Raw genomic sequence first — 22422 nt, 5'->3', positions numbered from 1 at the left:
GAATCTCTGAACTTTTTGTACATCAGGCAGTATGTATATATATATATATATATACTCGTAGAAGTTCGTAAAAGTATAAACGCTAAAGGCGAAAAATGACAAATGATTAAAAAAGCCCAAATTGGCTGAATTATTGTAGTGCCCCCTAGTGTTTAAATCGCACAACTGATGTATTGCAAGTTAGGGGATGCAATGTGCACATATATACCAAAATAGTTTTAATGTTATGAGTATTTAAAAACAAGACACGCCCCTAAGAGGTTAATTGGTCTATCTCCTCAACGCAATGAGATATCAAAAAGCTTTCAATTCAGTATTGATGATACAGCTCCAATCATGATGCACAACAAGTTTGGTATGAAAGGGACCAAGCGTGTAGGAGAACGCTGCAATGATGTATTTTTCACTAAATTCAAAATGGCGGAAAATGTTCAGAGGTGGACTTTGTGGGTCTGAGAGGCTTTTTGTAGAGCAGGTGGAGATGGACATGTGTGAAGTCAATATAACATTCTGGGTGAGGGGCGTCACTGGTCCAACATCCAGGGGGCGCTAGAGAGACATTCTTTTGGTACTAATGAGTGAAAAGGTCAAATAAAAGTGAAAATGAGAGGCTGGTTGGACATGATGCTAAATTTGTAAATACTTACTGTTGTGTTTTTTGCAGTTCAGACTGGACGATGGACTCTGAAGCCAGAGGGACAATGGAGGTGGCAGCGCTCGGCCGACCTTTCAGCCTCGGGATGTTGTACGACTGCCGCAAAGACTCCCTCATTCCTGGTAAGAATTGAGATGTAAAGATGTTCAATGTTTTACAACCAAACGTATTCAATGAGATGTTTCATCTCAGATCTTGTAGGACGTAACAGCACCTTCTCCTGTCTGGTTGCTTCTGGAAGCTGTATTGCATTTTTACTTCTTCTTTTGCAGGAATGACTTTGTGGGACCGTGATGACCTGAAATGTGATATTGGTGAAAGACCACAGAGCTATAATGGTTTTGAGATGGTCGCATCTGAATCTATTGCAGATAAATCTTCAGCACTAAATGTTGAAGCATCACTGAAGGCCAGTTTTTTAGGTGGACTGGTGGATGTTGGAGGATCGGCCAAATACCTGAACGATAGTAAGACTTCCAGAAATCAGGCCAGAGTAACACTAAGCTACAAAGCTACCACAAGGGTCCAGGAACTGTCCATGAATCACCTTGGAAGAGGCAATGTGAAGTATCCGTATGTCTTTGATAAAGGAATAGCAACACATGTAGTCACAGCTGTTCTTTATGGGGCACAAGCCTTCTTTGTCTTTGACCGTGAGGTGTCTGGAACGGAAACTAATCAAGACATTCAGGGAAACTTGAAGGTGATGATCAAGAAGATTCCCTCCTTTGCGATAGAGGGTGAAGGTTCCCTGAAGATGGAAGACAAGGACAGAGAAAATGTTGAGAAATTCTCCTGCAAATTCCATGGAGACTTTTCTCTTGAAAATAATCCTGTGTCCTTTCAGGCTGCAGTAGAAGTCTACCAAAGTCTGCCAAGACTGTTGGGAGCCAACGGAGAGAACGCCGTACCAATGAAGGTCTGGCTGTTGCCATTGACAAGTTTAGATTCTTCTGCTGCTAAACTCGTACGCCAGATAAGTATAAGATTAGTTCAAGAATCCCAGAGTGTCCTGCATGATGATGATGCATTGAGAACCACCACTGCACAGCAGTTCCCACAGATTAGAAAAAAGATTACAACTTTTAAAGAGATGTGCTCTGAGTTCAGACTGGAACTCCGACAAACTTTGACAAAGAAGCTTCCATCAATCAGAGGAGGAGGAGAAGATGAGGCTGTGCTCGCAGACATCCTGAAGAAAAGACTTTCTTCTCCTTTCAACAGCAACAACCTGAACGAGTGGATGGACTGTAAAGAGAGAGAAGTATACACGTTAAAGTCTCTCACCAACATGATGAAAAACACAGAGATCATATCATCTCAAAATGACCTTTACAAAGAAAGTCTCAGTGCTGAACATGTGATGTGTTTTGTCTTCACCTCACTGGGAAGTGATGAATCATACCTCTCAACCTTATCAAACTACTTAAGACAAACACCAGGCAACCCTCAAGATGCACACACTCAGGATCTAGAGAAGGAACAATGGTACGCATCAAAAGAAGTCGCACAAGCAATGAGGCAGAAAGCAAAGCTCTTCAGTGATTTTGCAGAGGCCAACAAGGAGAACAATAACATTAAGTTCTTGACTTTTGGATCAAATGAGGTACAGAAAGGTTCAAGCATCTACCTTTATAAAGACGGCTTTTCTGTCAATGAGAACTTTGAGCCACCTTCAAAGCCTGAAAGGGGAACCATAAGTGACATCAACCACAACAGTGTGACGCTGAAGATTTCTCCACCCAAATTAGGAGCAGAGAACATCACCTCCTATTCTGTTGAGTACTGTGTCAGTGGAGATAAAGGATGGAAACAGAAGACGGCATCAAAAGACGAAGAGGTCACAGTGAGCGATCTGAGTCCTAACACAGCGTATGTGTTCAGATGCAGAGCACTGACCTCAGCAGGTGTTGGGCCAGCCAATGAAGACAGTGGTTCCATGAAAACCTTACCTTGCAGCCCTCCTGGAGAACCTCAAGTTGAACCACACGCAGGAGAGATATCAGTCAGCTGGGAGAAACCTGCTGAGCTTGGACAAGGTGTCCACATTAAGAGCTACATCGTGGAGTACGCCAAAACAGACCACGGGGGGGGGGGAAGAGGAAGATCTCCGATGGAACCAAACAGAGTCAAAGGCTGAGAAGGCGATCATTTCAGGACTTCACCCAGAGACAGAATATGTTGTGAGGGTCAGATGTGATTGTGATTCAGCCGGCAGAAGCAAAGAAAGCATCACTGTTCATGTCTGCACAACTAAATGTACATGTCTGACAGAAATCCTCAAAAGAAAAAGTGAAAGGATGAATTCTGAATCTCCCTCAGTTTACAAACTGACTCTGAAGGAAGAAGATGTGGATATCCATGGATGCAGAAGATTCAGTTTTGGTGAAGAAAGCACGAGGGAAAACCGCACTATTGTGCTTTTTGGAGCGACCGGATCAGGAAAGTCTACTCTGGTCAATGGAATGATCAACTACATTGTTGGTGTGGAGTGGAAGGACCCTTTCAGATTCCAGTTAGTTGATGAGGATCAAACGAGATCACAAGCTGAAAGCCAGAACTCTGAAGTCACTGTGTACAAAATCAACCACCAGGAGGGATTTAAAATAGATCACTCTCTAACTATCGTTGACACTCCATGCTTTGGAGGAACAGGAGACATAGAAAGAGACGAGGAAGTCATTGAACATCTAAGTGACCTCTTCTCTGCTGATGGTGTCAGTGACATCGACACTGTGTGTTTCGTAGCTCAGGCTGCTTTAGCAGGACTCGCACCATCACAGAAATGTGTGTTTGATTCTGTGCTCTCAATCTTTGGCAAAGATGTGGCAGAAAACATCAGAATTCTGGTGACATTCGCTGACAGCCAGCAACCACCAGTTCTAGAGGGAATCAATGAGTCGGGTGTCCCGTGTCCCAAAAGAGAGAATGGGCTGCCGTTTCACTTCAAATTCAACAACTCAGCGTTATTTGCAGACAACAAATCACCTGCAGTAGGCGTGAGTGAGGAAGATGAAGATGGAGGCTTTGATCAGATGTTTTGGAACATAGGGACAGAAGGCATGAAGAGGTTCTTTGTTGCTTTGAATGTCATAGAATCCAAAAGCTTGAACATGACGAAGGAGGTCCTCAGAGAGAGAAAGCAGCTCGAGAATTCATATTTGAATTTGCAGATCACGTTAAACTTGGGTTAGCTACGCTTGAGAAAATTGAAGAGACAGTTGAAACCGTTAAAAAGCATGGAGCAGGACTTTGTTTGAAGTCACCGTCAGAAAGCTTGTTAAAGTACACATTTCTGGATCTCTTAGGTGCAGGTGGAAGTACGAGGAGGTTAAAGAAAAAACATGAGTAAAAGAATTGAAAGAAAAGTACCTGATTGATTAGACGACTGAGGGATGAATCTTGATAAATGAGATGTGGAAACTGATAGAAAGCTCTGCTGAGTGTCTAAACAGACTTAAAGAGAGAACACTGAAGCCAAATCATCTCTCCACTAAAGAGTACATTGACATGCTCATTGAGGAAGAGGAATCTCAGGCCGAGTCAGGCTGGGAGCAGCCAGTTCAGTACCTGAGAGAAATACAAAGAATATTTGACCCCACTTTACCAAGTGTCCTAAAAAATGTCCACCGTTGTTTTTCATTTGATCTAAAAAGGAAAAGACATATTTACCATGTGTGGTGATGAATGTTTTAGTGTGACCTTATTTAGTTTCCACCATTACCACCAATGTAAAAGTTGAAATCTGCAGCTCTATTAACTTAGCAGACCTGAATAGGGAAAGTGTTATTTTTATTTTGTATTATGTCATTTAAATATTATTATTTTAGGTTTAGCCTGACATTGTTGGATACAGATTTGAAATCATGAATATCTTTTTTTTTTTTCTTGTCTTTGAGATTTGAAAAACCTAATTAATGTGAATAACGTTAATGGCTTATTATATTGATGTGTATTGAATTACATGTTATTGTCCTTTAATAATAAGGTGACTTTTTCCTGAATGATTGGGAAATTATAGATGAGGAAAATATTACTGGAAAATATATTTTCATCAGAAGTACAACTTTTGACTAAAAGGACATTAAAGAAATGTAAGAAGGAAACCTGAAGGCCTCAGAGGCTGAGACTCCTTCATTGATTGGAAAAACTTTTAAAGATCAACTTTTATTTTTCCGATAAAGGTTTAGGTATTATAATTATTAGGTTTTATATTTTTATTTACTATTAAGTTTAATTTCTTGGAGATTTGAAACCTGAATCTTTTTCATTTTTCCTGATACTGATGTCTATTGACTTGTATTTTGTTGTCCTGTGGGTAATGTGATGCCTTCCAGTGATGGATAAATATTTAAATGATTAACAATTAATAAATGTTATTTTTCCTCAAGTGTTGTCTGTTGTCTTTTAATGTCTCAGTGTGACGTTCTTACGTTCTGCAGCTACGTTTTCTCTTCCAGGACCTTTCTCTAGTTTCATAGAAGTATATGCCACATGTGTTAAAGCTGCATTCCCTCTCCTGACCACCAGGGGGCGACTCCTCTGTTGTATAGAAGTCTATGCTTCATGTGTTAAAGCAGCATTATCTCTACTGATCACCAGAGGGCGACTCCTCTGGTTGTATAGAAGTATATGCTTATGTTAAAGCTGCATTCTCTCTCGTGTCCGCCAGGGGTCAACTCCTCTGGTTGTATAGAAGTCTATGGCTGCAATTGAATAGTCAAAACATGTCCTCCTAACGTCTAACTCTAACCACTTTTCCTTGACCTCAGTGGAAAACGTCACAGGGTAAAGGAAAGATGGGAAGGATAATTCGTGAGGAGTTAGGAAAAGACAACCGTGGTGTTTAGAGAATCCGACTCCAGTTTCACTAACGACGTAGTGATGACGCGACGCTGAGACAAGTGGTTTAATAACCTGGTAAAGTGGTTTAGTAAAGTCCCTGCACACACATTTCTCTTTTTAGATGACAAGAAGACAATATATTGGCTCTTTTAATTGACATTGGTTGATGTCCGAATAAACTGAATATAAAGCTGCAGGACAATTGAGTTAAATTACATTTTCTAAAATGAAGTACTTTATTTTAAGTCACATTTTTCCGTTTTAAATCCAGCCTTTATTTTGCTTGAAATAAGATAGATGAATGTGTTTATTATTAATCCAGTGCAATTGGAAATCTGTGATAATAAATATTGTTTAGATGTTATTCAATTGAACTTTATTGAATTTGACTACATACAGACATTAACAGGGCGGAGTTCCTGTCAGACCGGCCCACTCAATGCATCGCACGTATCCACCAGTCAGTGGCCTACTTGGAAAAATACCCATACACTTAACATTCTTTTTGGATGATTATAAAGAAATGACATCAAATGTTTTTTTTAAATAACATTTGGATCCACCAATTTGCCTGGATGGACACATGGAATAAAATTATACGTATAACTACAAAGCCTTAAGGAATGAATGTCAGCAGAGAAAGACCACACAATAAAGAAACTGGAATACGAGGGTAGAATTAGTATGAACTAGTGTTTCCCCTCGAGGCCAAGAAATGTAAACATGAAATCCAAAGTCCAGGCTGCATGAGCGCCTCCTTGCAGCATGTTGCAGATGTACAACTACATTGTAGAAATGAACAGAACAGAACCTACGATGGGGTGTGAACATCAGTGGTATCAGTAGTGTTGCATGCTGGGTGATTTGTTGTGTGTGTGTGTGTAGGGGTGTTAGAGGTGCATAAAACTCAAAAAGCATAGAATATAGTCGGATGATAATGTGTGTGTCTGCGGAACAATATCATTTAGAAAAAGACAATAAAAAAGATAATAAGTGGACATAATAAACTAATCCGCTCTGATAACTGACAGGAACCTTCATCTTCTCTTTCAACACAAACATAATTCTGGAGACTGAAGGTCTCAGTTTGACGAACCACACGATGAAGAAAAAGGAGCTTTTTATAGTTTTTATACAACAGATAAACACAACTATGTGTCCCTGCCTTGAATGCATCACGGTATGAGCTCCAGCAGCGTCACAGTGTGAACGTTCCCCTCTACGCTGACGATGTCGCTGTTTACACACATGAAGCAACAGCTGAACCCTGAACACGTGCCGACGGCCTGGCGTTCCGCTGCAGGGGCTGCTGGGAGGTGAGAGGACCCGCTAGACCACGTGGGCCTCGTCTGGCCTCACAGCTCGTCCTCGTTCTGCACCAGAGCTTCACTTCTCTCCAGGTTCAGCAGAGGAAACACCGCTGCTCAGCATGCTCTTCCTCCCGGCCGCTGCTCTGTGCTGCCTGTGTTCAGGTGAGTGTTTTCCAGCCAATCAGGAGCCAGCGAGCTCCACCTCTAACACACACCGTCACGCTCACCTTCCTCCACCTGTCTGTTGCTCTACAGCGCTGGTGGCCGAGGCTGCAGACCTGATTCAGGATGACTTGACGTTGACCAGGAGAGTCGGTGGGAAAGCCTCCTTCAGCTGTCGAGGCACTGACCAGTGTGATTATGATGATGTATTCTGGTACCAGAAGAGAGACACAGAAACATTCACACTGATTCTGTGTATTGATAAGAGAGATGGTGAAATATATAATGGATACGATCATCCTCAGAAAGATGATTTCTCAGCTGTGAGAACACAGAATGGCTGTGAGTTGGAGATCCAGAATGTTAAACCCACTCATTCAGCCTCGTACTACTGCTCCTGTTACTGGCCTCCACAGTGAGAAATGATTCCTGCAGCCTGAACAAAAACCAGAGGAACAGATGTGTGTGACAGGAAGAGAGCAGCAAACCACAGCACAGGTTCACATGGTTCATTTTTTATCAGATAATCCAGAAGTTTATTATTGTTTCACTCAGTGAGGACAAATAGTGGCACAGAGACACACGGATCAAACCATTTAGATGCAAACAAATAAATAAATGGGATTATAACATGAATAAGTTGTTTTTAAAAACAGTGCATAATTAAAAACCCACATTAAAACATAAAAAAGCTCCAGTATTTTGATTAAGATTCAAATGTAGACCAGTTTTAAGAGTCTGTTTAACTGGTAACCACCAGAGAAATGCCTCATGAAGTTATGTCACAGAATATTGATATACAAGATATTTAACGCACCCTGTGGACTCACCACCCGCAGGCACAAGCATCGGGTCTGGTGCGATGCAGACCGGGCAGGAGGCCTGGATGAGCCGATCTCTGGCAGCGTAGACAAGCTCTAGGGACGTGGGCCGTCACCTCGCTAGCGGGGAAAGAGCAGGAGCTGGTGCATGAGGTGGAGCGGGACCAGATAGATATAGTTGCGCCGCTGTGTTGGTGTTTTCTCCGGAGTACGAGGGTTCTGGAAAGGGCACCGCCTGCCGACTCCATAGTTCTACTGGGAGACTTCAACGCTCACGTGGGCCGTGACAGAGGAACCTGGCGAAGGGGTGATTGGGAGGAACGGCTTGCCCCATCTGGACCCGAGTGGTGTCTTCCTATCGGACTTCTGTGCTACTTTTGTTTGGGGTGTTGCAGGAGTGCGGGGTGCCGGACCCGTTGCATCGGTCTCAGCCGGTCTCTGTACGCCTGCAGTAGGAGCTGTGTTCGCTGCCCTTTATCACCGGTCCTCTCGTGACTTTCATGGACAGGACATCTAGTCGCGGCCGGGGGGCGGAGAACGTCAGGTCAGGGGGTCTCGGGGTCGCCTCTCTGCTGTTTGCAGATGGTGTGGTCCTGTTTGCCTCCTCGGACCGTGACCACCAGCATTCACTGGGGCGTTTTGCAGCCAAGCGTGAAGCAGCGGGGATGAGAGTCATCTCCTCCAGGTCTGAGGCCATGGTGCTCTGCCGGATACTGGTAAGGAAAGGAGATGAGTTTCCTCTGTAGGATTCAGTCTTAGAGACAGAGTCAGGAGATGAGTTTCCTCTATAGTGAAATATGACTCCTTCATTATTCAGACTCGTTCACCTCAGCAGAAGTTTTTGTATCACTTGTTTTCACTCTGGATATATACATATGACTACTACCTTATCTTTGGCTCTGGAACTAAACTCTATGTAACAGGTAAGAATAAATATTTATTTACTTCAGTTGTTTCATTGAAAAAGTCTAAATGTGTTTTTTATGTTACTCACATGTTAGTGTTTCATCATTAGTAGAGAATCTCAAAAAAAGGTTAAATCTCACTGAAAAACGTAACTTATTCTTTATTTCCTTACGTGATTAAACTGATTCAAGAAGTATGATATAAAAATGAAAAAATACAGTATTTGATCGTCTCAGTTATTCAGCACCATCTAAAATTAGAATATATATTAAAATTAATTGTCAGTAAATGTATTTTAAAAGCTTAGAACAATAAATATACATTTATACAATAATAATTACATTATTTATCAATGGTAATATCGGCCTTATGCCATTCATATTTATTATGATGGTACATGTCTTTTAAGATATATGAAGGCAACCCGATACAGAACAGGATATTAAATGTATCCATATTTATATCTATTTATGATCGAGGATAATATATAAAGGCACAAATATTTGTATTTGTCCCTCTATGCACTTTTAGTATAAATAGTTTAGCCGCTTAACATGATTTCAAATAATTATATAATACAGTGTTGGTTAATGATATGTATCATATTAATTAATATTATATTATGTATTTTTGTTTAACTTTTTTTATTTCACCTTTGATGAATCCAAACATATCATTGTAGTCGTGTATACAAGTTAAAACAGAAATTATCAGAGAGTGAATTAAATGGAGGTAAATTCATAGTTTATTTATTGTAATGGTGATTAATAAATATGCAGTTCATAACAATATGTTTGTTAACTGTAAAATAGAAGAAATATTCTTTTTGTGTGAATGTAAATTAGATTATAATATATGTATCGCTATCAAAATAAAATAATATCACAACAACAATTATTAATATATTCATAGGTTATTTATTTTAATTGTATTGTTTGTTTATGTATTCTCAGGGATTAAAACATTCCTTTCATTTAATTTTAAAGTGAAACATTTCATTCAAATTTGACACATCTGACCATATAATATGAATTGAATTCAAAAGTTAAAATTGTTATGAAAGATGGAAAAAACAATTTTGATGTATGCGTTAAATATATGTAGCGGTAAATATATAGTCTGTTATCTATTGTAGAGAGACATTTTCATTAAATTAAAATAAATGCTATAATTATTTCATATGATATTATAAGTAATCTTATAATTCACTATGTTAAATTATATAGTAAATGGATCAACCCATACTTGTAGAGATCTTTTCTAGTCTTCCGACCACTCAAAGCTTTCACACAACATGACATCATTCACCCGTTCACACCCTGATGAGAGGAGCTACCATGAAGGAGCCACATCATTATCAACATTTATACACCGTTGAACAGCTACGGGAGACATTTAGGTTAAGAGTCTCCACACATCGACATGGGCTAGCGGAGCTGGGGATTGAACCGCCGATCCTCTGATTGAAGGATGACCCTGCTCACCACTGAGCCACAGTCGTCAATGTATTGTACTATAATACTTTGTATTACATTGTATTGTAATGTGTTGTATTTTACTATACTTCATTATATTATATCATATTGTTTTGCAATATTTAATGTATTGTATTGTATTAAGATGAGCGGTTCGGATGACTGATGGATGGATATTACATTATCTTATAATGTATCATATTGTATTGTACTGTACGATATTACATTATATTGTATTTTATTGTATTGTAATGTAATGTATTATATTGTATTGTATTGTACTATGTTATATTATATTGGATTGAATTTTATTGTATTGTAATGAATTATATCGTATTGTATTGTAATGTACTGTATTGTACTATGTTACATTGGATTGTAATGTATTGTATTATATTTAATTATATTATATTGTATTGTATTCCATCATACTATATGATTAGTAATAATAATGTTTGTCCAACCTCAGATGAGCCGGTGGTGAGGCCCGTGGTGAGCGTGTACCCAGCAGTACCCAGGATGCACCTGGAGGGGAGGAGCCTCCGGCTGTGCGTGGCCTCTGGCATGTTCCCTCCTCAGGTCCGGTTCTCCTGGAGGAGACGGAAGGAGAACGGTTCTCTGGAGGATCTGCCCCCTGCTGAGGGAGAGGAGCTGCAGCTCAGGGAGGAGGGACGCACCGCCGCCATCTTGCTGCTCCATCAGCAGAGCAGCGGCTACAAATACCACTGCTACGTCCACCACGAGGGCGGCAAGGTGGAGGCCCCGGCAGAGCAAGGAGCAGTTTATTACTGGTACCTTTGTTCGTGACCGTACAGTGACAGTAATAAACCACTGAAAGGTGATGGGGCCCCAGGGAGGCGCCATGTGGAGGCTCTGGAGATGCTTCATATCTCCTGCAAAGACATTGTACGTTGTATTATAGCTGATGAGAAGCTTCACCATAACATGCACTTCTCTTCTGTTTCAGAGGTTTCTCCTCCTCCTCCTCTTCATCAGGTGAAGCTGCTCTGCTTGCTGTACTCGGTGCTGATCGTGAAGAGTCTGCTGTTCTGCTGTGGACTCTCTCTGCTGCTCAGAGACCAGAGGCCGTCCAGCTGCTGCTCCCATGCTGGCTGAAGCCTCTACTGGTTTTATACTGGTTTATACTGGTTCACACTGGGTTTGTACTGGTTTTTACTGGCTTCATACTGGTTTATACTGGTATATGCTGGTTCACACTGGGTTTTACTGGTTCATACTGGTTTATACTGGATTATACTGGTTCATAAAATAAAATAAGATAGTTCTTTATTAGTCCCAGTCGGGAAATTACAGGATTACAGCAGCATTACTCACAGTAAATAAAAGATAAAAATCAAGTCATATAAATAAACAGTAACATACTGCTTTATACTGGGTTCCTGCTGGGTTTATACTGGTTTATACTGGTTCACACTGGGTTTATGTAGTGACCTGATGTTTCTGAACTAATCATAAAGATATGAATACACACCTTTATGTTCTACTGCATTCACAGTTACTGAGTGTAACTCTGTGTATTGTTTTCAGATTTTGAGTTTTTATACCTTAATTGCATAATAACGTCATTCTCAATAAAGTGTTTTATAAACATTCTTGTTTGGTTCTTGTTTATTCTTCTTCGTAAATATTAATAAATCATAATCAGACACAGAATCCACTGGAATGGTCGTGTTTGTCACGTGACCTTGTGAATACCTCTGGATGTACTTTCACACAGGTGTACAGGAAGATGGGAGTATAAGTACACGGCTGTTACATATTAAATATACGAGTCATGAATACAATACACACATATATCTGTGATTAAAGCCTTCATGGTTATTAAGTGTTGATATCTTTGTACCTAATAACAATCTAATAAAAAATATTCTTCAGCTTTGATGATGAACTAACTCATCATTTTTATTACATTAAATATCAACAATTGATCTTTGATAAGATAACTGTTTTAATAGGTAAAGCTTATTTTACATGTTTTATTAAATAGTTTCATATATTTTCTTGATGTTATCAGCTTTATTTTTTTTAATCTAAGTTGTTTTTGTCTTTTGCTTTAATCTTTATTTTGACTGTAAATCACATTTTTATAAAATCTGTTTGATACATAAAGTTTAGTTTTCTTATTCTTGATTTTACTTGTAATATTTTTGTGATTGTGCATTTATGTTTCTTTGTGATTTAATGCCCACAAATGAAACAAAAACATTTAGCATTTTTTACTTTTATTTTCGAGATGAGAGAAACTTAAAATCATCTCATTGAACGTCTTTAACGTGAATTATCACATAAATGAATATCTGTGTTTTCTTCTTTCTTTTATTTGTCTCAAGAATAACTTAAATATTTTAGTTATTGCTGTTTTTCTCTATTAATACGTGTTGTGCAAAAGTGCATAAATCACGTCTTCACGTGTTAAAACGTGAATATAAATAAAGTGAAATAAAAACACATCTTCAGAACATGAAGGAGTTTATTTCCTTTAGTTCACTGAAACACTTAATATTATGACTACTATTGATTATTATGAATTAATAACAGGCACCAGTAATAGTTCACTGAACATAAAGACAAGGCTTCTTATTCATCTGGATCATATTTCAATTTAACTGAACCAGACATTTCTGCATTTCACATAATGTGATTTCTTAAACTGCAACTTTTATTCTATTTTTTTTTTAGCTTTTTAATGTTTAAATGAATGTTCTAAATGGTTTTAAATCTTATTTTCTTCTGCATGATGTGTTGATGCTTTTAAAAGATTTATATGAAGCACTTTGAATCTCCTTGTTGTTGAAAAGTTATTATTTAATACAAATAAATGCAAACGGGAGCAAAAAGCCACTCGAGACGCTAAACGTGAGCGAGGAACTACGGAGAGGAAGAGGAGGAGGAAGAGGAGGAGGAGGGGAGGAAGAGGAGGAGAGGAAGAGGAGTTCATGGCGGTTCATAATACAGATGTGATTCTGTTCTCTGTGGTTATGATTCTTAATAACTGTTGTCACCACTTCCTCTGCTGAGCGGCTTCCTGCTGTTCTCACGTTAGCAACTCAACGACAGTTAGAGGAACGTCACATACTGGTTTATACTGGTTTATACTGGGTTATACTGGGTCTATACTGGTTTATATTGGGTTGTACTGGGTCTATACTGAATTCATACTGGTTAATACTGGGTTCATACTGGTTAATACTGGTTTATACTGGTTTATAGTGATGTGTCCTTTCGTGTCGAGGCTTCGATGGACGTGTCGAGTAATCTAGGTAGATTTTGGTGAAGCGCGTATCGAGGCTTGTGTCGATGACGTATGTGGTGACGTTCGAAGCCTCGCGAGCCGGCCGTACCACGTGACTGATTCAGAAAATGGTTCGTGGGTTTGCCGTGCGATTTGAAATATAAGGGGCAGCGAAACTCAATGGATTCCCCCCTCCTCTCTGTACCAGCTTCATGTGTGCCTGTGAAAGGGTGTTTTATAACGCAGGCGAAATAGTCTCAAAAAGCCCAGCACTGTGAAAAAGTTCTTATTTTTACTTAAAAAATTGGACACATCAACAAGGACTAACGGAGCCGAGGATCGAAACACCGATCCTCTGACTGAAAGTCGGATATATCTAACCACTGACCCACAGTGACATCACAACCCTCTCCCAATTTGTTTCGACTTTTGATTTTGACCCCGCCATTACATCATAAAGATAGACACAATATGTATTGGCGTCACAAACATCATTTATTAAATTTAAAGCTTCACACATGCCATGGTGTCGTTATGATCACTCTGCTTGTTTTACATGTATTGTCCACTTGGTGGCGCAGTAGAGCAAATGAAGCTCCGTGAAGCTTCGGCCCATTAGCGAACCAATTGGATGGAAAGCTTCAATGCTTCAGGAAGCTTCATCTCGCCATCACTACTGGTTTATATTGGGTCTATACTGAGTTCATACTGGTTTATACTGGGTTCATACTGGTTAATACTGGTTTATACTGGGTCTATACTGAGTTCATACTGTTTATACTGGGTTCATACTGGTTTATACTGGTTTATACTGGGTCTATACTGAGTTCATACTGGTTTATACTGGGTTCATACTGGTTAATACTGGTTTATACTGGGTTCATACTGGGCCTACTGGGTCTATACTGGGTTCTGTTAGATTAAGAAAACCTTCGGCGATCGTGCTAAGAGAAGTCCAGAACTCGATGGCTTATAATAAACAGATTTAATAAAACAGTTGATGATGATCAGCCAACCCTGTCTCCTAAAAATTACGTTCCCCCAGAACTAATGCGCATTCCCAATTACGTTTGATCAGAAACGTATCTCCTCCCTGATTATGTTTGTGTTTGACGTATTACACATACGCTGATTATGCACGTATAGGTTGATTAAACACGTATGTTGCTTATACACGTCTTTTTGTTTTATTGGTTTTATGTTTGTGTTTGACGTATTACAAATACGTTTATAATCGTGTGTTATTGCTTTCTTGCTTTATTTAAGCATATTTTAATTTTTAAACTCTGCGGAGAAAAAAGAAAGGAGGGGCGGGGTGAGGCCAGTGAGAGCCGGCCAGTGAGAGCCGGCCGGTCCGGGCCGGGCGCCGGCCGCACCGGGAGCCCGAGAGTCGGCCGCACCGGGAGGCGAAGACCGCTTGCCCGCCGTTGTTAGGCCAGTCTTCAGACTGCTTGCACCGGGGCTCGGTCTTCAGACGCTTGGCGTTGCCGTCAGGCCGTCGGTAACAGCCTCCTTCGCGCCGGCTCCGGTCTTCTCTGAGTCGGGTTGTTTGTGAATGCAGCCCAAAGTGTGTGATAAGCTCCATCTAGTGCAGTAAACCACTGCGATCATCAGCAGACACTCGGATCTCTGAGGTCACATCAAGTGCAGAATCTGACGTGAAAAATATTCAAATGGGCGGAAGGAGTCACGGGACCCAACATCCGGTTTTCAAAATACTAACTGATATGAATGTGTTCAGAACATTTCTGACCACATCCAAACATCTTAACTGGAACGGTCTTACAGAAATATTGTAGTATGTCAAACACAACGTACCGTTACAGTTAAGATGTTTGGATGTGGTCAGAAATGTTCTGAACACATTCATATCAGTTAGTATTTTGAAAACCGGATGTTGGGCCCCGTGACTCCTTCCGTCCGTTTCAATATTTTTCACGGAAGATTCTGCACTTAATGTGACCACAGAGAGAAGACCGGAGCCGACGCGAAGGAGGCTGTTACCGACGGCCTGACGGCGACGCCAAGCGTCTGGAGACCGAGCCCCGGTGCAAGCAGTCTGAAGACTGGCCTAACAACGGCGGGCAAGCGGTCTTGGCCTCCCGGTGCAGCCGACTCCCGGACCGGCCGGCTCTCACTGGCCCTCTTTTCTTTTTTTCTCCGCAGAGTTTAAAAAATAAAATATGCTTAAATAAAGCAACAAAACAATAACACAAACACACGATTATAAACGTATTTGTAATACGTCAAACGCAAACATAAAACCAATAAAACAAAAATACGTGTATAAGCAACATACGTGTTTAATCAACCTATACGTGTATAATCAACGTATGTGTAATACGTCAAACACAAACATAATCAGGGAGGAGATACGTTTCTGATCAAACGTATTTGGGAATGCGTATTAGTTCTGGGGGAACGTAATGTTTAGGAGACAGGGTTGGATCAGCATACAGTACTCGCTTCAGCAAAACTCAGCCCATTCACAGTCCTGCAAATAGCTCCTGTTCGTTGGATCCACGAAAGCACACCTGAACAAAGGTTTTGCGTCGTTAAATACCCGTCAGTCGCTGAGCCTATGGCCTCTCATTGGTTAGTATCCCAGCATGCATCACACCTGGACATTTCACGGCATGCAGTTGGCGACACGTTTCTCAGGGGCGGAGTCTTCCTCTTCTCCGGCCACAAAAAACAAGGTCCGGTAACAACAACAGTCCACACACCAGTAGCTGCTCTACTTCCGGTGTTTAATGTTCTTACTCCTGATCAACTAACAAAGTAGTCCCTCCTTAAAGGAACAGTTACAGTCCTGTCACATGCAGCCTCCATCTTGTCTCCATCTTACACATTCCATGCATACCTGAAACACCTCCCAGTGACAACAAACAACAGTGACTTCCTACTGTTAATAATACATATTTCATACAGCTTAGCCCTCTTTAATTATTAATTATTATATCTCTCTTATGCATTGCATTTTACACATAGAAAATCTTTATTCACCAGTGCAAGTCATAATAAACTTAATACAACTCTACAGTTCATACTGGGTGTCCACTGGGTCTATACTGGGTTTATACTTCATACTGGGTCTATACTATTGGTTTATACTGGGTCTATACTGGGTTAATACTGGGTCTCCACTGGGTTTATACTGGGTCTATACTTCATACTGGGTCTCTACTGGGTCTATACTGGGTTTATACTTCATACTGGGTCTATACTGGGTTTATACTTCATACTGGGTCTATACTATTGGTTTATACTGGGTCTATACTGGGTTTATACTTTATACTGGGCCTATACTATTGGTTTATACTGGGTCTATACTGGGTTTATACTGGGTCTCCACTGGGTTTATACTGGGTCTATACTTCATACTGGGTCTCTACTGGGTCTATACTGGGTTTATACTTCATACTGGGTCTATACTATTGGTTTATACTGGGTCTATACTGCGTTTATACTGGGTCTCCACTGGGTTTATACTGGGTCTATACAATTGGTTCATACTGGGTCTATACTGGGTTTCATACTGGGTCTATACTATTGGTTTATACTGGGTCTATACTGGGTTTATACTGGGTATATACTGGGTTTATACTGGGTCTATACAATTGGTTTATACTGGGTCTATACTGGGTTTATACTGGGTCTATACTATTGGTTTATACTTGGTCTATACTGGGTTCATACTGGGTTTATACTTCCTACTGGGTTCAAACACGTGCTGCACACAGAACTGCCCAGACTGGGAACTGAACCCAGGTCCCTCTTGCTGTGACACTCACGACACCACCGTGCAGCCAATTTGAAAATTAAAATAACTTAATCACAGTTATTTTAATTTTAAGTAAATACAAAACTTAAAACAAACAACAATGTGCGATACACAAATAAATAAACTTCAGCTTATCTCACAGTGGGTTTGATGTATTGGTGGATTCTGTAGGTCGTAAGCTTTCGTAAGATAATGTGTAGCATAACGTGTAGCATCAAGCTAGGGATATGAAAATAGATATTTTCATAACTTGGGGAGCTTTCTCGAGTTACTTTTGAGTCCTCTCAAGTCATATTTATCGTTTATGTTAATATTTATGGTTGAATTGTGATATAAACATGTAAAATGGACTTATATGCTCGTGTAAGGCCAGGCTGTGCAGTTATTTTTGCTATGTCAGACCAGTGGCTCTGGTATCGATTCCTGGGAGTACGAGGACTTGGAGAGTGAAGAAAATCTCCTGATGAAGAGTTCAGCTCGCTGGGTTTATCAATATACCATCATATTTAAATTATATTATACATATCGGTACTATAGTACTGCTGTATATATATTCAGCCGCACGTGACAATATTTCATATTATATATATATATAATATGAAATATTGTCACGTGTGGCTGAACGCATTTTTTACATCAACATTCTTGTGTGTAAGCAGAAGATTCGTCAGCATAGAGCTTTACATCCACACAACTAGAGGGCTCAGCACTGAACAGCCTCACAGACTGACTTGTATAAATATATATATATATACATATATATATATATATATATATATATATATATATATATGTATATATATATATCTATACATGTGTATATATATATATATATATATATGTATATGTATGTATTTATACATACATATACATATATATGTATGTAGTAGTGTGTATATGTGCTTCTGTTTAGCTAGCTGTCCTTGTTTAGCCGTGTACTTATACTCTTATATTCATGTTTATCTGTGTGAAAGTACATCCAGAGACCAATCAAGTGGATTATATGTCTGATTATGATTTATTACTATTTACTATGAAGAATAAACAAGAACCAAACAAGAATATTTATAAAACACACTTGAGAATGTGACGCTCACAAACCTGAAAAATTAATTAAAAAGAAACTCAAGAACAGAAGAACACGATAAAACATATAATATCTACCAAACAGTTTGACTCTATTATGCAATTAAAGGTATACAAAAAACTCTAAATATGAAAACAATACACAGAGTTACACTCAGTAACTGTGAATGCAGTATAACATGAAGGTGTGTATTCATACCTTTACGATTATGGCATAAAAGACACAGTTCATAAACATCACATCACTACATAAACCCAGTATGAACCAGTATAAACCCAGTATAAACCCAGTATAAACCCAGTATAAAACCAGTATAAACCAGTATAAACCCAGTATGAAGCCAGTGTAAACCAGTATGAAGCCAGTGTAAACCAGTATATACCAATATAAACCCAGTTTAAACCAGTATGAAGCCAGTATAGACCAGTATGAACCAGGATAAACCCAGTATGAACCAGTATAAAACCAGTAGAGGCTTCAGCCAGCATGGGAGCAGCAGCTGGACGGCCTCTGGTCTCTGAGCAGCAGAGAGAGTCCACAGCAGAACAGCAGACTCTTCACAATCAGCACCGAGTACAGCAAGCAGAGCAGCTTCACCTGAGGAGGAAGAGGAGGAGGAGAGGAAGGAGGAGGAGGAGAGGAAGGAGGAGGAGGAGAAGAAACCTCTGAAACAGAAGAGAAGTGCATGTTGTGGTGAGGCTTCTCATCAGCTACAGGAGATATGAAACATCTCCAGAGCCTCAACATGGAGCTGAGTCTCAACTGAACATCTCTCTGAGGCCCCATCATCTTGCAGTGGTTTATTAGTGGTACCTTAGCTAGTGACCGTACGTGCACGTGCATGTGCACGTGCACGTACGGTCACAAACAAAGGTACCAGTAATAAGCTGCTCCTTGCTCAGTGGGGCCTCCACATGGAGTCTCTACTGGGCTCCTCCCTGAGGCCCCATCACCTTGCTCTGCCGGGGCCTCCACCTTGCCGCCCTCGTGGTGGACGTAGCAGTGGTATTTGTAGCTGCTCTGCTGATGGAGCAGCAAGATGGCGGCGGTGCGTCCCTCCTCCCTGAGCTGCAGCTCCTCTCCCTCAGCAGGGGGCAGATCCTCCAGAGAACCGTTCTCCTTCCGTCTCCTCCAGGAGAACCGGACCTGAAGAGGGAACATGCCGGAGGCCACGCACAGCAGGAGGCTCCTCCCCTCCAGGTGCATCCTGGGTACTGCTGGGTACACGCTCACCACGGGCCTCACCACCGGCTCATCTGAGGTTGGACAAACATTATTATTACTAATCATATAGTATGATGGAATACAATAGAATAGAATAGAATAGAATGGGATATAATACATTACAATACAATACATTACAATATAATACAATAAAATACAATATAATATAATGTAATATAGTACAATAAAATACAATGCAATAAAATACAATACAATAGAATAGAATAGAATGGGATATAATACATTACAATACAATACATTACAATATAATACAATATAATATAATACAATAAAATACAATACAATAAAATACAATACAATAGAATACAATACATTATAATATTATACAATGTAATATAATACAATACAATATAATATAATGTAATATAGTACAATACATTAAAATCCAATCCAATCCAACCATTATAATACAATATAATATAGTAGAATACAATACATTACAATACAATAAAATATAATGTAATATAGTACAATATAATATAATACATTACATTACAACATTGTATTATAACATATTATTATCAAATTAAGTAGAATTTTAAATAATTGATAGGTCCGCGCAGACCATAATATAATATCATATAATGATATAATATCATATGATATTATATTATAATATAATGAATTATAATATAATATTACTTATAACATAATATCATATGAAATAATTATAGCATTTATCTTTATTTAATGAAAATGTCTCTCTACAGGAGATAACAGATTATATATTTACAGCTACATATATTTAACGCATACATCAATATTGTTTTTTACTTCTTTCATGACAATTTTAACTTTTGAATTCAATTCATATTATATGGTCAATATGTCAAATTTGAATAAAATATTTCGCTATAAAATGAAATGAATCTTTTAATCCCTGAGAATAAATAAACAAACAATACAATTAAAATGAATAAGCTATGAATATATTAATAATTGTTGTTGTCATATTATTTTATTTTGATAGCGAACTACAATTAAATTTCCAGATATGTCAAATGTATCAAAAACATTTTAAACAAGATATGATTATATTTTATTCATCATCATGGGGACATTCATATATTATAATCTAATTTACATTCACACTAAAGGAATATTTATTCTATTTTAGAGTTAACAAACATATTGTTATGAACTGCATATTTATTAATCATCGTTACAATAAATAAACTATGAATTTACCTCCATTTAATTTACTCTTATTGATCATTTCTGTTTTGTCATCATAATTTTAACTTGTATACACGACTACAATGATATGTTTGGATTGATCAAAAGTGAAACAAAAATACATAATGTAATTTTTAATTAATATGATACATAATATTAACCAACACTGTATTGTATAATTATTTGAAATCATCTTAAGCGGCTGAACTATTTATACTAAAAGTGCATAAGGGACAAATATAAATATTTGTGCCTTTATATATTATCCATAAATAATATATATATATATATATATATATATATATATATATATATATATATATATATATATATATATATATATACATATATATATACACACACATTGTAATATCCTATTCAGTATCGGGTTGCCTTCATATATAAATATATCTTCCAGGAAAACCATCGTACCATCATAATAAATATGAATGGCATAAGGAGATATTAACATTCATAAATAATGTATTGATTATATTATATATAGAATATATTTATTGTTCTACACTTTGAAAATACATTTACTGACAATTAATTGTAATATATTCTAATTTTAGATGGTGCTGAATAACTGAGATCAAATACTGTATTTTTATTTTTTCATTTTTATATCAAATGTTTTCTTCATGAATCAGTTTAATCACGTAAGGAAATAAAGAATAAGTTACGTTTTCAGTGAGATTTAACCTTTTTTATGATTCTCTACTAATGATGAAAACACTAACATGTGAGTAACATAAAAAACACATTTTAACTTTTTCAATGAAACAACTGAAGTAAATAAATGTTTATTCTTACCTGTTACATAGAGTTTAGTTCCAGAGCCAAAGATAAGGTAGTAGTATATGTATCCACAGTGAAAACAAGTGATACAAAAACTTCTGCTGAGGTGAACGAGTCTGAATAATGAAGGAGTCATATTTCACTATAGAGGAAACTCATCTCCTGCCTCTGTCTCTAAGACTGAGTCCTACAGAGGAAACTGTGCGGGTGGTGAGTCCACAGGCTGCTTTACTATCTTGTATATCAATATTTTGTCACATAACTTCATGAGGCATTTCTCTGGTGGTTACCAGTTAAACAGACTCTTAAAACTAAATATTGGGATTCATCCTCTGGGGACCATAAACATCCACTGAGATAGAAATCACACCATCAGTTCTCTTGATCCGGATCAAAGTTTTGGTTGGATGGGAAGACTGAGTACATCGACCAAATCTCATGAATACAATAATTCAGTTTTATTATTTTAATAAATAAGTATTGAATTGTGAACATATCTGATGAAATCTGTTTCAAGATGATGTAAGAAATGTGTCTGGAAAGCTTTTATTGTGAAGGAGACACAGGAAGTGTTTGCATTCAGAGAAGATCAGCGTTGTGAGGAGACTTCATTCCTTCTGCAGGATTTGTATTTGTATATTGCATCTAAATGGTTTGATCCGTGTCTCTGTGCCACTATTTGTCCTCACTGAGTGAAACAATAATACACTTCTGGATTATCTGATAAAAAATGAACCATGTGAACCTGTGCTGTGGTTTGCTGCTCTCTTCCTGTCACACACATCTGTTCCTCTGGTTTTTGTTCAGGCTGCAGGAATCATTTCTCACTGTGGAGACCGGGAACAGGAGCAGTAGTACGAGGCTGAATGAGTGGGTTTAACATTCTGGATCTCTAACTCACA

At 38.6% G+C, this 22422-nt stretch overlaps 1 protein-coding gene across 1 annotated transcript; it reads left to right on the top strand.

The window, feature by feature from the left end:
• Nucleotides 1-677: 677 nt before the first annotated feature.
• LOC306747884 (verrucotoxin subunit beta-like) lies at nucleotides 678-11290 on the top strand (the record flags this gene model as incomplete). Its single annotated transcript, XM_079230984.1, has 8 exons — nucleotides 678-777; nucleotides 928-2501; nucleotides 6804-6816; nucleotides 6901-6972; nucleotides 7066-7186; nucleotides 8189-8244; nucleotides 10644-10927; nucleotides 11171-11290. 8 exons carry the CDS (start codon nucleotides 678-680, stop codon nucleotides 11288-11290), a joined length of 2340 nt encoding a protein of 779 aa, XP_079087110.1.
• Nucleotides 11291-22422: the final 11132 nt, after the last annotated feature.

This window comes from Taurulus bubalis (genome assembly GCF_910589615.1).
Source record: "Taurulus bubalis genome assembly, chromosome: 15".
Lineage (NCBI taxonomy): Eukaryota > Metazoa > Chordata > Actinopteri > Perciformes > Cottidae > Taurulus > Taurulus bubalis.
This window is presented reverse-complemented; position numbering and strand designations above follow the sequence as displayed.